The sequence below is a fragment of the Octopus sinensis genome, linkage group LG24, assembly GCF_006345805.1.
Source record: "Octopus sinensis linkage group LG24, ASM634580v1, whole genome shotgun sequence".
Lineage (NCBI taxonomy): Eukaryota > Metazoa > Mollusca > Cephalopoda > Octopoda > Octopodidae > Octopus > Octopus sinensis.
Window position 1 is genome coordinate 17,872,134 of NC_043020.1, and position 17,575 is coordinate 17,889,708.

Below are 17,575 nucleotides of genomic sequence, written 5' to 3' on the forward strand. Positions count from 1 at the left end.
TGGAAACGATACTGCCTTCATTTTTTACTTTTTTCAGAATTTTTTTCAAAAATATGCAGAAAAATACGGCGATTATGATTCTGAAAAAAATTTCCTAAAATTTTTGTAATTTTCCTTTTATTTTTTCTCTTTCTAAATATGCAGAAAAATACGGACATTAAGATTCGGACAAAAATTTCAAAACATTTCTGTAGTTATGGTTAGGGTTAGGGTTACTGTTGGGGAAAAAGTCAAAATTGAAGAATTGGGGATGAGGAAAGACGGAAAATTTCACAATACCGATTTTTGGCAATTTTCCGGAAACTCCGTATCCGAAAACGGGTGTTTTGGAAAAAAAAAAAAAAATTTGGGAGAAAATGGGTTGGGGGGACGGGCGGAAGTCTTTCCGCTATTAGTCCACAGTTTAGAGCGCGCAATATTTGCGTTGCTCATGACGCTGGCAACTCAGGTCACGTTACTGAGTCGGATGATTATTCAACACGTCTGCTTGTTTGTATTCATTGATGAAAGCATATAAAATACGGAAGTATTAAATAATGAAACCATTGACAACCCGATTATGTCTTCTTGTATTCTTCCATAGTTAAAATATTGGCAAACTCAGTTATACTTCTGTAGGAAATGAATTGGCACTGGAGGGTGTCTTCACAATTCCATACATAGTTCATGGAAGGAAAAGGCGACGACAAGATCTCTCCGAACAAATAACAATAATAATTCATTTCGCCTGAATAAACATTTCATCTCTGGACATCGGTAACCTGGACGCCTTGGTGTGGAAGCAGCAGGGTTGGTAGTTAGACACAAAAATACGAAGGCATTTTCACAGACTCGCAACGTCACTCACTGTCAGAATTCCAGCTCCACGGAGCTGGTCTAAGTTGCATCCTGCCTGGTCAGATGCCGGGGCCGAAGAGATGAAATGTTTATTCAGGCGAAATAAATTATTATTGTTATTTGTTCGGAGAGATCTTGTCCTCGCCTTTTCCTTCCATGAACTATGTATGGAATTGTGAAGTACCCCTCCAGAGCCAACTCATTTCCTACAATTGGTGACCCCGACGTGATTCGCACACGCAGCCCTACGTTCACACGGAAGTCTACAAATCGGTGACACAGTGCCAGCTTAATGACCAACCGCTCTTTCTAATTTCACCTCTTCGCTACAGATGTCTACTTTTTATCGTCTCTTTTGTCTTCCACAAAATGACTGGGAGGGGAGGCTATCTGTAGCGGACTCTCTATATATACATGAGTACGGACGTAGTAGATAACAGCTAGCCTTCGGCCCTGTTGTATCCACTACTCTGATTGGTTGGTATTGGCGCAATTTGTCTCTTTCTCTATTACGCACCAATGTGCAACCCAACCAATTGCAGCCTTCTGATAAGGTCACATGAGACAGTCTCTTCTAAACCTCAGTTTGCGCCGACTGTTCACTATAAAACTTCAGCGATTCATCGAGTCGAAGTCTTTCGGCTCTAGACCTTTTTAGGTCTAGCCACTGACCACACAGAGCACACAGCCAATTCCAGTGTCAGCACCAGCAGTCACATGGAGACGCATCAGCTTTCCGGACCTCCATCTCTGTCGCCTTTATCTTAACGTCATCTACAACATCTCTCTACGTACACAGCAACCCTCGCACAGGTTCTATCTCCTCACTGTTTGTGAATTACTTCACCATGGTTAACAGAAAGTACAACCTGCGAGAACTCCTGTAACAACTCAACCGGCTCTGCATAGTAGCCACAGCTTCCCGCATGACATGTGTCTCAATCGGTTCTGCATTGCAGCCACTACTTCTTGTTACAGCACTTCAACTACCGTGTACCTTGACTACGAACTGGTATTTATTATCATTGTGTCTGAACATTCTTCTAACGTCCTGTTTTAGACTCTTTCAATGCTCTGTTCTTATCTCACACGCATACATCCATGTTTGTACACTTACACCGTATACATGACGGCCTGTTTATTATTATGCATATATGACGCACACACAGACACACATATTAACCTATCAATAAAATCTTTCTCTTTACATTCTACCGGTTGTGTCTCTCTTTTCCTTCTGGCACTTGTACTCATTTATTCCTTCTCGTATTTATTGTAATCGACCGTGCGATGTATTAAAGAAGCCATTCATCGTCACCACTCCTTCGCACGGTCGTTCTACACTTCTATATCTTTCCATATTTAAATGTTGAAAGCCATTCATCGTCACCACTCCTTCGCACGGTCGTTCTACACTTCTATATCTTTCCATATTTAAATGTTGATAACATTTAACGGATGAGACTATGTTTGCTCCTAATATGAAACAAAATTTCCTAGACATAACTACAGATTGAGGGTTCCCCCATCAAATTTGTTTCCTTTCTGGAAATGCAAACTTTTTAGCGAAATTTTGCAGAAAAACATTTTTGTGGGTGTAGGTTACTATTATGTTGATAACATTGAAAAAGTAATTTTTTTAGAAAAGGAGTTTCAGATCATTTTCACATCTTGAATTGTTTCACCGTAACTATCTTTAAAAATACGGATTTCAAAATGGTATTTTGTCTGACTATGTTTTCGAGAGTGTAGATTTACTTAATGTTGATGTTTCATACATCTAAATCTGGCGGGGGGTAAAAAAAAAAGAGAAACATGAAAAATGCTTAGGTTTCGGAAATTAGTAGTAACAATGCTTGGAAGGGCGGAGAAGAACGATCTGTAACTCCTCAAAAGATTTAAAAAATGTTTTATTAACACCATTGTAACTAATGCTTGAAAATATATATCTGCAAAGTTTTATTTTAAAAGTATGTATTTTTTTAGAAAGCAATGAGGACACAATTTCGACAGGGTGCAGCCTGTAATCATACCATTATATATGTCATTAAATGAAATGTTAATATACAATTTTATTCTCGTCGTGATTCTTCCATAATATAAATTTATACAAAAGAAAGACAAAGAAAAGGAAAAGGGGGAGGGGAGGAAAAAAAGCACCAATGCAGCACCAAATGCTTTAATTGGTCGCATACCACAATGTTAAACGGAACCTTCTGAAGAAAGCCAGCACGGCAGAATTTGAACTGAGAACGTAATGTCGGAAGAAATGTCGCTAGGCATTAGTCCCATCTGTTAACGATTCTGCCAACTCGCCGCTTTGTGCAGGCCTACGATAAAGCTTCACTGGGTATTAGAATGATCTTGAGATTACGTTTACTTTGCAACTACGTCTTGCGAATCTAACCCTTCTGCGTTGCACCTTCGCCAATTGTCTTTTACCATAATAATTGGGGCGGCCAAAGGTACGTGACTGAAATTTTGTAGACAGACTTTTTTGTATGAAAGTCTATCAGAAGAATCGTCCGTGTTCTATGGTGGTAGATTTAGTCCCTCGCCCGGCCAACGGCTACCTTTAACAAAGTTCAATCTGTTCTAAGTATTGAGCCAAGTCTCTCGCCTGAGGATAACTTCTTCCAACATTCTCAGAAACCCCAAAAAGGGTCATCCTGACCTTAAGCTATTAAAAAAATGTACAATTCAAGTGTCTAAGGAATCGTTTCATATTTTATACTGTAGAAAGGCGACGAGCTGGCAGATTCGTTACCGCGTCGAACAAAATGCTTACCGGCGTTTCTTCCGTCTTTACGTTCTCATGTCGACCTTGCTGTTTTCATTCTTGCGGATGTGATCGACTGTCCCTCTCTCTCAAAATTTCAGGCCTTGTGCCTATAATAGAAAGAATATTTTCTACGCCAGGCTCTCTAACTTGTTTATTTTAAATGGCGGTGGCGATTGACAAAGTGGCGAAGAAATATGGAAATTGACACACCAGATTTTCGCCAGAAATTGGAGTTTTAATTTCTTTTTTTACCTTCACATGTGTATTGTCTCAAATGTTTTTGTTTGCAATGAAACCATTTCACCATTCACACGAAAAATAACTGGCTTTGTACTTCGTCAGAAATAAAACTCTATTTTTAAACTAAACAACAAGTTTATAATGATTTCCACATGGTCAAAGAAATTGAGAGACACGTTAGCCTTTACCATCCAGTTCTCGTCTGTTGTGTGTTTGCAGGTCCGCGCAGAGGTAGAGACCAGGTGGGTCTACGATTTTTAGGGAACCTTCTCTCGTCAGTTAGAACAAAAAAAAAAAAAGGACTTACCGTTTATATATGTGTGTGTATGAATTGTTCTAGTTCTTTATTCTGTTCTGATGTAAGTGCAGTATAAACATACATGCATACGCATGCACACGCGCATATTCATATATAACCCATACATAAATCGTGTGTATTTACCACTGATTAATGAAGTATTTGAGTTAAAATGGTGGGTGGGACTGCATTTCGCATACGGCCTTGATTTTCTATCAGTTGAAACGTTGCTTCTGTTCATATTAGTTTCAAATTTTGGCACGAGGTCAGCAAATTCAGGGAAAGGGAGTAAGTCGGTTACATAGATCACAATGTTCGACTAGTACATTTTTTTATCGACTTCGGAAGGATGAAAGTCAAAGTCGACCTCGGCGGAATTTGAACTGAAAACGTAAAGACAGAAGAAATGTCACTAAGCATTTTGTCCGACGCGGTAACGATTCTTATTTATTTATTGCCTACAAGGGGCTAAACATAAAGGCGACAAACAAGGACAAAGGGATTAAATCGGTTACATCGACACCAGTGCGTAACTGGTACTTATTTAATCGACCCCGAAAGGATGAAAGGCAAAGTCGACCTCGGCGGAATTTGAACTCAGAACGTAACGGCAGACGAAATACTCCTAAGCATTTCGCCCGGCGCGCTAACGATTCTGCCACCTTGCCGCCTTTCTACCGTAAAAATATGAAACGATTCCTAAGACACTTGGATCGTACCTTTTTTTAAAATTTTTTTTTTTTTAGAAAATAGCTTAAGGTCAGCACGACTCTTTTTTGTCCGGTGTGCTAACGATTCTGTCAGCTCGCCGCCTTCCTTTGTGGATATATTACTTGCAATTTTGTTCTGGAACAATTATATTTTGAAATCACGTACTGTGTAAAATATCCAAGTCGGTCTGTCAAAGATGAGGGCCATGCCATCTGGTTTCCCTGTAGTACTATTTAATTGATGGATTCATGGAGGATTTCGATGTGTTCAGTTGATAGCGAGGCGTGAAGAACATAACTTTTTCAGGCCCTTACCCTTCATCTGAAACAAGTATATAAGATGGTGTTATCACTTTGGTTTCTCTGCATCCTTAAAACTCTGAAACTCTTTGGGAGTTCCAGGCTTTTGAAGAGTGTGGAACCAATTGTTAGCCACTGTTGTTCCCAGGTCTACTCTGACCCGGAGTAGTAGCACCTGTCAGGGTACCAGCTATGGATTAATTAACATTTTAGAGCTTGCCTATCCATGCCTACCTAATCCCTTAGCCACTGTTGTTCCCAGGTTTACTCTGAGCCCGAGTGGTAGCATCTGTCAGGGTTTTAGCGACTGGTTAATTAATACATTACCTATGTATGCATGAGAAAACTGAATCCAGCGGACTCTGCAGAAGAAACTTCATGGTTTAACCAAATTGAAGGTGGTTGCAGTAATGCATTGTGGAAATCAGAGAACAAGATGAAGCAAATAAGACATCTTGGTCATTCACTACCTTCGTCTCCCTCCTCAGTCGTCTTGGTCTGGTCTTGCCAACGGATTGAAGACAGTCACGGATAAGAGAGTGACATTGACAGTGGGCAACTCTTTTTCATTTTAAACAAAGTCATCGCGCAAGTCATTCTTAAGGATGACTAGATGACCCTCGTCGTTCCGATGACAAGATCTAACTAGGAAAAAAGTAGTATTGTTACTTCGATTATATGCAACTAAAGCGACATCTCTGTCCTTGTCTGTCTGTCTCTCTCTCTTTCAAATGAAGAGCAAGGACCTGAAAAATTTGATTTTTCTCTTGTCACGCTAACTGATTTCCTCCTCGAACTTTTCCTAAGGACTAATTGTTACTGACAGCCTTCGAAAGGAATTTTACAAGTGGAACAAGACTTCTTCCCAACGCAGGTTTATTGTAGAGTAAGAATTTCATTGATGTGAAGATTCCATACCAAGACAAGTTCTTTTTAAAAACAGTATAGGCGCAGGAGTGGCTGTGTGGTAAGTAGCTTGTTTACCAACCACATGGTTCCGGGTTCAGTCCCACTGCGTGGCACCTTGGGCAAGTGTCTTCTACTATAGCCTCGGGCCGACCAAAGCCTTGTGAGTGGATTTGGTAGACGGAAACTGAAAGAAGCCCGTCGTATATATATATATATATATATATGCGTGTTTGTGTGTCTGTGTTTGTCCCCCTAGCATTGCTTGACAACCGATGCCGGTGTGCTTATGTCCCCGTTACTTAGCGGTTCGGCAAAAGAGACCGATAGAATAAGTACTAGGCTTACAAAAGAATAAGTCCCGGGGTCGAGTTGCTCGATTAAAGGCGGTGCTCCAGCATGGCCGCAGTCAAATGACTGAAACAAGTAAAAGAGTAAGAGAGTAAGGTAAGCTTCGAGGGAATTTGACAGCTGTTTTTTAATAAATCGAGTGACCTTGTAGATCAACAGTGATAGGAAACACTTCTAATACCAGGGACAAATTGCAAGTACATAAAACACCCCTGGGACATATTTGCGCAGAGAAAAAAAATCCATTTTTAATTTTTCAAATTCGTAGTTATGCAACTAACGAATTACAAATTTTGGTCTTTCGGTTTAAACCGTTTTATTTATTTTATTTTTAACTAGCAGTATCGCCCGGCGTTGCTCGGGTTTGTAAGGCAAATAACTATATAAGCATGTTTGGAGAGTTACTTCCCTTATATAATATTTAAAAAATGCATTAAAAATAGGAAAAATGATGGTAAATTTTTTTATAAATCATAGACTCATCGTAGACGCGCGCTAATACCCAGAAGGGCTCGATATGAATCACGACTATAAGATACCCGCTTTTGGTTACACTGCACCGCAAAATGTGGGAGTAGTTAGGAATCTAAATCATAGGAGACAGACACTCACACAACTTCAGTTTTATATATAAAGATTAATTTCTTTTTAATTTATGGACGCAGCCGTGACTGTGTAATCGAGACACTTACTTCCCAACCATAGTCTTGAGTTTAGTCTTGGACAAGTTATCTTCAACCGTAGCCCCGAATTAACCAAAGGCTTGTGAGCGGATTTGGTTGACAAACGGAAAAAGCTCGTTGTATACAGGATGTATGTGTGTGTGTTTGTGTCTTTGGGTTTGTTTCCTACCACAGCTTGACAAACGGTGTTGGTTTGTTTACGTCCCCGTAACTTAGCGGTTCGATCCCCAAAATAAACGATTGAATAAGTACCGAGTTTTAAAATAATAGGTATTGGGGTCGATTCGTTCGACTAACATCCTTCAAAGCGGTGCTCCAGCGTGGCCACAGTCCAGTGGCAGTGACTGGAACATGGAAAAGATAAAAAAGAAAGATGATTAGGGTTTCGAAATTGAATGTTGGCGAAATTTTAGGGTGAACTCACCGTGCATTGAGATTCCTTTGTTGATTTTAGCGTTTGCAACCGGCGTACCGTCTCAAATATGACGATATTGCTGTTGGGAGGACTATCAAGCGAATTATATCTAAGAACTGAAGAGAAACTGTGTGTCAAGTGTCTCTGATACAGATTTTAGCAATGTTGAGAATGTGGAACTTCGAGGGAAAATCACCCACAATTGGTAAGACAGAAGATAAGCTGTAAAAAGTCATGACTTAAGTTTGGGTGTTAGGGCTAAAAAAACCATTACGCATTCTTATCATTCAGCGAATCTTGAAGTGTGACGTGTGTGCTCACATATTCACCCTCTCTTTTCTCTTGCTTTCTCTCTAGCTCTCTTTCTCTTACTTTCTACCTCTCTCTTTCTCTGTATGTATCTCCTTCTGTCTTCCACCTCCTCTACCCTTCCCTCTATCTTTTTCTTTCACTAGCTCAATTGTCGACTCGTTTGTTCGGCAGAGAAGGTGCATGTTTAGGATGTTGGTCTTTTAATCGTAAGATCATTGATTCGATTCCGGAACTGGAGTAAGTCACTTTATTCATATATTTATTAGGGCACCAAAATACTCATTGCCCCAGTTCACTTTACCGAAACTGAATATCAGCAGCGGTGGAAGCAACTGATGGAGGTTAGTTAACCTTGTTACAAACTCATTTGACACCGCTAGAAAAAAATCCCATTTTCCGTAGTGGTGTCGTATGAAATTGTCACCCATAATTATAACCCTAGTATCGATCTATTGCATTTCAATCTGCTTTAGGGTTAGGGGTGGGGGAAGGGTATCGTTTTTTTTCTTCGCAAATGTAAATAAACCCAATCTGTTTCTTAAACGAGGGACATTTTCATACAGCACGGAATGTTTTCACCCCAAATGGACTCCAGCGATTGGTTAAAATTGCCGAAATGCTTGAAATTAAAGTGGAAATATGCTACAAACTATAGAATTTTCTCAATAAAGCCAAGAAAAAGCATCCGGACAGTTACGTGAATCAATGCGGGAGAGAAGAAGCATTAGGATGGCTACCAAGTTCAAAGTGTACCAAGCAGTTGTGCTGCATATTCTGTTATACGTCTGCGAGACTTGAACGATTTATGAACGTCACGCCAAACAGCTAAACCGCTTCCACATGAACTGCCTGAGAAAGCTGTTTAAAAGCACCTGGCAAGGCAATGTCCCAGGCACCGAGGTTCTCTCCCAAGCTGATCTGCCAAGCATGAACACACTGCTGAGGAGAGCGCAAATCAGGTGGGCAGGCCATTTTGTTCGAATGCCTGGAAGTCACTCCTCCACAAGAGATCATTTTACAGCGAACCGACGGAAGGCAAGCGCATACAAGGTGGACAGAAAAAGCACGTAAAGGATACACTCAAAGTCTTACTGAAGAGCTTTGAGATCAACCCCGACGCCTAAGAATTACAAGTGCAAGACTGCCCTGGGATCTTTTCGGTTTGACCGGCAGTTTTTTCTAGCGGTGTCATATGAAATTGTCACCCATAATTATGACCCTAGTATCGATCTATTGCATTTCAATCTGTTTTAGGGTTAGGGCTATGGGTGGGGGTGGGGGAAGGGTATCATTTTTTCTTCACAAATGTAAATAAACCCAATCTGTTTCTTAAACGAGGGACATATTCATACGGCACAGGTTTTCACCTCAATAGACGTCATTGATTGGTTGAAATTGCAGAAACTGAAGAAAAAAAAAGCAACAAATATCTTACAAACAATAGAATTTTCTCAATAAAGCCAAGAGAAAAAGATGTTTTATAAACACATTCTACCAGTATACGAAGTTTAAAAGTGTTTAGTTACGTGGAAATTATTTTTAAAAACTGCCGGTCAAACCGAAAAGATCCCTGCCCTGCTTGGCGTAACTGCACTAACAGATGTTCCACCTCCTACAAACAGAGCAAAATTGCAGGGACACAAAGAAAACACGAACTGCGCAAGTCTAGAGCCAACTCCTTACCTTCAGTCCCAGTACACCATCAATGCCCGACCTGCGGCAGAGCCTTCCGAGCATGTATCGACCTGATCGGCCACAGCCGGGCACACCATTCCCCGTCTTCAAACAAGGCTGTGTCCTTTGTCGTCGTCGACAACGACAGACGATCTGATATAACCACCACCTGGGAAGGGTCAAGTGGGAGCAGGGACAGATCTGTGCTTTGGGCCCTACTGTATTAGGCAAGCGAGCTGGCAGAGTCGTTAGCACGCCGGGCGAAATGCGTAGCCGTATTTCGTTTGCCGCTACGTTCTGAGTTCAAATTCCGCCGAGGTCGACTTTGCCTTTCATCCTTTCGGGGTCGATAAATTAAGTACCAGTTACGCACTGGGGTCGATATAATCGACTTAATCCGTTTGTCTGTCCTTGTTTGTCCCTTCTGTGTGTAGCCCCTTGTGGGTAATAAAGAAACATGTATTTATTTATTGACAGCAAGCCACAACGTGCATAAATGAGAACTGGACCTCAAGGCCCGTGAGGCCACCGAGCGACTGCCCATTTCCCCCCTTGTTTCGAGATGGCACTGTATTAAAGTTTGATCTGTGTTGGAAGGGTTAAACATAAAACAAGTAACACACACACACTGCCCGATCAAAGATAGTTAATCTTTCAGTTTATACCATTTTTCGAAATGGGTTTTTTTTCTTTCTGGAGAAATATACAACATTCTTTTGGTAGTTTCATAATATTCCTCTTTATATCTCCTCTGTCGTCTGGAACTTTCATTACCATCATAATCATCGTCATCAACATCATAATGTTCCTCTTCTTTATCATCGTCATCTTCGTTTCCTTCGTCGTCAGCGTTCTCCCATCATCATCATCACCATTGTAATCATTACCACCACCGCCGCCACCATCACCATCATTTTCCATTATCACTACCATCATCATCATCATTATAATTATCATCACTACCATTGTTATTGCCACCATCATCATCATCGTGGTGGCGATGGTGTGTGGTAATAGACGTGGTGGTTTGTCGACGTTGTGTTGTTATTTTCGGTATTCATACACAAAAATAACCAATCATATTTACTGCAATGTTTTGTGGAGAGGATGAGGTAGAGCAAATAACGACAGCAAGATTCTTGGAAAGGTGAAGGGAAGCCTGAGTTTTGGACAAAAATAACTTTGAGAAGTGGGCCGTTTTTACACCAAAATAGAATGCAGCCCCCCTACTTCCTCTACCTTCTCTTCTACTAACAGATACCTAGACTAGCATATACCCATCTCTCCCTTTTTCTCTCTTTCTTCCTCTAACCCTCTCTGGCACCCTCTCCTTCTCTCTTACTCTAACTATCTATCTACTAATTTATCAGTCTATCCATCAAAGTATTTATCTATTTTATCTGCTTTATTTATCTATTCATTTATTTATTAGTTTAACTGTTTCTATCTGTCTATCTTTCTCTATAGTCCTTTCTTTCTTTTTTTTTCTCTCTATACCAACTCTCTCTCTCTCTCTCTCTCTCTCTATTTATTACTTTTACTCTCTCTTATATTCATTACTTTTGTTCTCTCTCTCACCCTCTACCTGTTTCGTTTACTCTCTTACTCGTTTTTCCGAACAAAACTTTACTCTGCCTTCTTTCACTATCTCTCTATCTTTCACTTTGATCCTCTATCACTATCTCTTTCTCACTTTCACCCTCTTCACCATCTCTCTATCTCTCACATCTTCTTTCACTATCTCTCTATCTCACTTTCCCCCTCTATCACTATCTCTTTATTTCTCACTTTCACCCTTTTTATTTATCTCTCTATCTCTATCTCTCTTTCACTATCCATGTATCTCTTACTTTCGCCCTCTATCACTCTCTCATTTTTGTTCTCTTCCTCTTTAAGTTTCATTACATTCATTACTCTATCAATCCTATCTTTTTTTTTTTTTTGCCCTTCCTCCTAAAACTTTTTATTCTATCTCTTACTTTTTCTCCTTCTTTTATTTCATATACCCCTTTCTATACTCATTACTCTGTCTATCCTCTCTACGCCAGTTTCATACTTTTTTTCTCTACTCTATCCACTCCGGTCTCCCACCTCGAAGTCTTAGATACCTTGTATTCGTTACTCTATCTAGTCGCCTCTCCTTCCCAGTCGTGTTCCTCTATCTATTCTCAAATAACCCTCCTCTGTTACACTCTGTCTGCCAGTTAACTACCATCTGTCAGTCATAATTTCTTCTTACTACATAGTTCCTAGGTAACTCAGTATCATCCAATCTCCATAAAATATACACATTCGTTAGTAGTTTAACAACAACAACAAGAAGTTTGTTCTTGTTTTGTATTTTTGTAGATTTGTTTTTAAATTTTACTTTACTATATGGTCAACGGAAGATTACTTTCAGATAATTTTAACAACTGGATTACCTGTTCCAAACACTGACTGACAGACCTGCAGATAAACAGACAGCCAAACTACCACCAACCCCGTCATTATACACGCACAACACATATATTCACGCTTATAAACACCCGCATCCGCCCCCTCTCTCTATCTGCTTAAACACAGACAATAAGTACTTAAGAAAAAGAACGGGAGAGAAAGAAGCAAAAAAGACAATTGGCAGGGTTTCTTTACTTCTATGACTGATCAAAGAATTCGGTAAGTCGCTGTTTTTGCGCAGGCTATGAACAGCTCTGGGACAACTATCCAAGAAGCCGGACCTGTAGCAGGGGCCACACTCAGACCCTATCTGAAAAGGAAGAAATCATCTTTAGGTGAAACCAAAGTAGCTGTAGTCGGGGCAGAAGGTGTCGGCAAAAGTGGTGAGTATGAAGTTTAAACTTACATACAAACCAAACTTGAAAAAAAAAAAGATTTTAAAAATAATAATAAATAAATATAAACCTCTCGTCTTTGAAGATTCATGTTGGGCTGGTTTGAAAACCAAAACGAAGTTAAGGAAGAAAATAGGTAAAAATAATGGTGTTGTTTCTCGGTGGAGGGGTAGTCGTTACATTTAGAATTCCAAACTTCTACATGTATAGAGAGAGATAATATATACGGCTCATTAAAAAAATATCTTTTTCTAAGTAAATCCTCGCGAGTTTCTTATATATACACACACACACATCTTTTTCGATTTCTTTGTATAAATATCGTTATGTGAAACATTAAACAAACAAACAAAAAATGTTTGCGTTCTGAAACTTATTAACTACTCAGGGAACGTTCAGTTTCGTCAAGATTTCGAAGTAACACGCATCGTTGTTATTTCTTGTGCTGTCTGTGTGGTGGTGTGGTGTATAATATGAATGTTTGTTGGACTCCCCCACCGTTCCGTCCTCTTTCATCCTCAAAATTCACGTTAATCTGTGGGAAGTTAAGTTAGAGAAGTTCTTCAAAGCGCACACTATTTTTCTCTCTCCCTTCCATTTTTGGGACGACACGGTCGGATTTAATGGTTACATTACTCCAACCACGATTCATTCCAAAGTTTGGTCCCTCCCAGTAGTAGAAATTAAACTACATTCGATGGAAATGCCTTTACTTTTTTTTCTCTTTAATGCTTTAATACAGATTGTATTTGATTGTGGCTGTGGATTGGTCAAGCTACGTTGTACCTACCTATTTAATTAAAATAGCGGCTTGCCAAATCTATCCAATTTAACTAACTGCAAGTCTTTTATTGCATTCATTGAATGAGATGCTTCGTTGTAAATCGTTTTAATGTTAGCTACAATGGGAGATTTTTTTCCCTCCCTCCTGTAACGAAAATAAATACCACTCAGTATGTGAATGTTTGTGCCAAATACTCGAAACGAAAGAAAGAACGAAATCAACAACAATTATTTCTCACACTGGCTCAAGGCCAATAATTTTGCGGTAGATGGGGCACATAGGTAATTGAATCGACTATATTACTGGTACTTGTTTTCTCGACGCTGGGAAAAATGAAGACATTATTTACGCTGGCGAGGTTTAGGATGTAAAGAGATGGAGTAAAATAAAGTAATTATTTAGTTCCGTTATGACAACGATTTTTAATTTTACCTCAAAGCCACATACATTAGGTGAAGCGTATAATCGAATGAATGAACTACAGTCTGATGAGAATCCCATTTTATCGACCCTAAATGGGTAAAAAAGTAAAGTTTATCTCATCTGGCCTGTTATTTGAACTTGAAATAAAAAAAAGAAAGAAAATATACATGGGTTTATTATCAAACGCTAAAAGATATTTTCGTACAGCGCTCTACCAACTCTGCCATTAAACACTCTTACAACCACAATAATTATGATGATTATCTCTAACATGGGCACTAATCCATATCTTGGGGAAAGTTACTAACTTTTAAGTCAACGTTGGTACTCACAAAGTTGACCCAGAAAGATTTGAACTCAGAATATAGTGATATAAACTAATAAAGACCCCCTTCAGTCATGAATGACGATGGGATTGCACCTGGAAAGTTACCCTCCGAGGTACAAATCTGGGCAAGGTTGTTTATGAAAGACCAGCAGTTGCCCATGCATACCACCCTGCCCATTCCATGCCACCGATGTTATCCAAGAGAAAGGCAAAGGGGCCGATACAGCTTGACCCCAGTGATGTCGCGACTCATTTCTACAGATGAGGGAACTGCAGCAACTGGCACAACGTGAAATAAAACAACTTGCTCAATAACGGAAATTGAACTCACTATCTCGTGATTATGAGCCTGACACTCTAACCACTGAGCCATGTGCCTCTCTACTAAAGGCACAAGGCCTGAAATTTTGTGGGAGGGGACTAGTTGATTACATCAACCCCAGTGTTTATTGACTCTGAAAGGTTGAAAAGCAAAGTTGACCCAACAGAATTTGAACTCAGAACATAGCAACAGACAAAATACCACAAAGTATTTTGCCAAGCGTGCTAATAATCCTCGTCATCATCCTCGTTTAACGTCCGCTTTCCATGCTAGCATGGGTTGGACGGTTCAACTGGGGTCTGGGAAGCCAGAAGGCTGCACCAAGCCCAGTCTGATCTGGCAGTGTTTCTACAGCTGGATGCCCTTCCTAACGCCAACCACTCCGCGAGTGTAGTGGGTGTTTTTTACGTGCCACCGGCACAGGTGCCAGATGAGGCTGGCAACGGCCACAATCGGATGGTGCTTTTTACGTGCCACCGGCACGGAGGCCAGGCGAGGCTGGCAAACGGCCATGAACGGATGGTGCTTTTTACGTGCCACCGAATAATAATAATAATGATAATAATATAAAATAATTATTATTATAATGATAGTGGAGGCACATGTCTTAGTGGTTAGGGTATTGGATCCATGATCGTAAGATTGGGGTTTCGATTCCTGGACTGGGCAATGCATTGTGTTCTGGTGTAAAACACTTCTTTTCATGCTGTTCCAGTCCCCTCTGCTGGCAAACATGAGTAATCTTGCGAATAACTGGGGAACCAGCCCTATGCTCCTTACAGAGTAATGTGGACTAACCAGGTATGATGCCAGCAATTTTGAAGGGAGGAAGTTTAGTTGATACCATGGGCACCTATATTTAGTATTTACCCCCTGATAGATAAATAACAAAGTTAACCTCAAAGGAATTGAACTCAGACTGTTACAGCACTGTTACTCAATGTTGCAAAGTATTTTGGTTGTTGTTCTAATCATTCTACTAATCCATTGATTAACCCTTTAGTATTTAAACCGGCCATATCCAGCCAAAATAGCTAATCTGTTTTATGTTCAAACTGACCAGATCCAGGCTCTCACACCTACCCTACAATGTTATTCTACATTAAGTAATTACACCATCAAGATCTTGAAGTTATGAGATAATGCATGATTAATTCAAATCAATGGGAATCAATAGGCATTATGTTTGATAGAATAATCTGAACACTAAAGGGTTAAATCAATTCTTGTACTTAACTGGTACTTTATCTACTCAAACTTGGAAGGATAAAAGGTAAATTTGATTTCAATGAGAACTGAACTTGAAACTTGAAATCCCAAAACAAACAGCCAGAGACATTTTGTCCAATTCCTTTACTAATTCTGACAATCCACTCCCCTAAATAATAATGCTTATTTCTTAGGCACAAGGCTACAAATTTTGGGATATAGTGTTGACTAATTCAACTCCAGTTTTTGACTGGTACTTTATTTTTTGATCATAAAAGCTCAGCTGACCTTGGCAGTATTTGAACTCAAAATGTAAAGTGGGGAATAAATGCTACAAGGCAGTTAGTCCTGTCTACCACTTCTAGTCTGCTGCTCTAAATAATGATAGACCCCAGTTGAACCGTCCAACCCATGCTAGCATGGAAAACGGATGCTAAACGATGATGATGATGATGATGATGATTTCAAATTTTGGCACAAGGCCAGCAATTTTGAAGGAGGGAGTACGTCAATTACATCAACCCTAGTACCTAACTGGTACTTATTTTATCAACCCTGAAAGGATGAAAGGCAAAGTTGACCTCAGCAAAATTTGAACTTAGAACATAAAGATGGACAAAATATTTGACATGTTAACAATTCTTCTAGCTTGCTGCCTTAATAATAATAATTGTTTCTGCTAAAGGTACAAGGCCCTGAAATTTGTGGGGAGGAGACTAATCAATTACATCGACCCCAGTGGTACTTAATTTATTGACTGCGAAAGGATGAAAGGCCAAGTCGACCTCAGCAGAATTTGAACTCAGAACACGAAGACAGATGAAATGCCACTAAACATTTTACCTGGCATGCTAACGATTCTGCCAGCTCACTACCTTGATAATAATCATCATCATCCTTTCCACTATAGGCGCACAGCCTGAAATTTTGGGGAGAGGGAAAGTTGATACAGTGACCCCAAGTACTCATCTGGTACTTATTTTATCAACCCCATAAGAATGAAAGGCAGTGTTGATCTTGGTGTAATTTGAACTCAGAACATAAAGAATCAGAAGAAATGCTGCTAAGCATTTTGTCTGATGCACCAACTGTTTAGCTAGCTTTGCGTTTGGGACAAAAGCCGGTAACATTATAATACGGTTTAAAGGATATATTAGGTATACATCATCATCGTTTAACGTCCGTTCTCCATGCTAGCATGGATTGGATGGTTCGACCGGGGATCTGGGAAGCCAGAAGGCTGCACCAGGCTCCAGTCTGATCTGGCAGTGTTTCTACAGTTGGATGCCCTTCCTAATGCCAACCACTCCGTGAGTGTAGTGGGTGCTTTTTATGTGCCACGAGCACAGGTGCCAGGTGAGGCACTGTTATTAAAAAGAAGAAAAGTAGGGAACAAGAACTTATGATAGATATAAAAACAAAACTATTTAATATAAATATAACCAGGAAGATGATAATCATCATCTTTTTACATCTGGTTTACCATACCTGCATGGGTTAGACAGTTCCTTTCTAACACAGCATCTTACATCTTACCATTTGTTTTCATTACATTCCTTTGTCATCTCCCTTCAGGAAAATCTTGTTAAACCTCCTAGCTAATGAACAGATGGGGTTGCTGTCCTCTCGACAAATATGCTGCTGTAGGTGCCACTGGATGATGGACTCTGGTGATGTTATTCCATGCTTTCCAATCCATGGCTCTGGCTTTAGCATCCTTGAGGACAAGGCACTGTAACTTCAGTCTTACTCGGTTTGTTTTGCCTGTGCCTTCTTTGGTGTCCTGCACTGGATTCTCCAGTGCATCGGTTGCTGCTCTTTCAGAATTTGATGTGGTCGTCTTCCAGTGCTCACCCTGCAGTCATAGCCAAACCACTCTCTCTTTCTCTTTTCTCTTTTACTTGTTTCAGTCAGTTGACTGTGGCCATGCTGGAGCACCGCCTTTAGTCGAGCAACTCGACTCCGGGACTTATTCTTTGTAATCCAAGTACTTATTCTATTGGTCTCTTTTGCTGAACCGCTAAGTAACGGGGACATAAACACACCAGCATCAGTTGTCAAGCAATGCTAGGGGGACAAACACAAACATACACACACACACACACATATATATATATATATACATATATACGACAGGCTTCTTTCAGTCTCCGTCTACCAAATCCAC

General features: G+C 40.0%; 1 protein-coding gene across 1 annotated transcript in view; it reads left to right on the forward strand.

Annotated features, from left to right (window-relative positions):
• The first annotated feature begins 11,464 nt into the window (after window positions 1-11,464).
• Window positions 11,465-17,575, forward strand: part of LOC115223959 (ras-related and estrogen-regulated growth inhibitor) — a 74,768-nt gene continuing 68,657 nt past the window's right edge. The window contains exon 1 of the mRNA XM_029794711.2: window positions 11,465-12,330. Coding sequence (XP_029650571.1) covers window positions 12,192-12,330 — 139 coding nt within the window. The 5' untranslated portion in view covers window positions 11,465-12,191. The remainder of the gene's footprint in view (window positions 12,331-17,575) is intronic.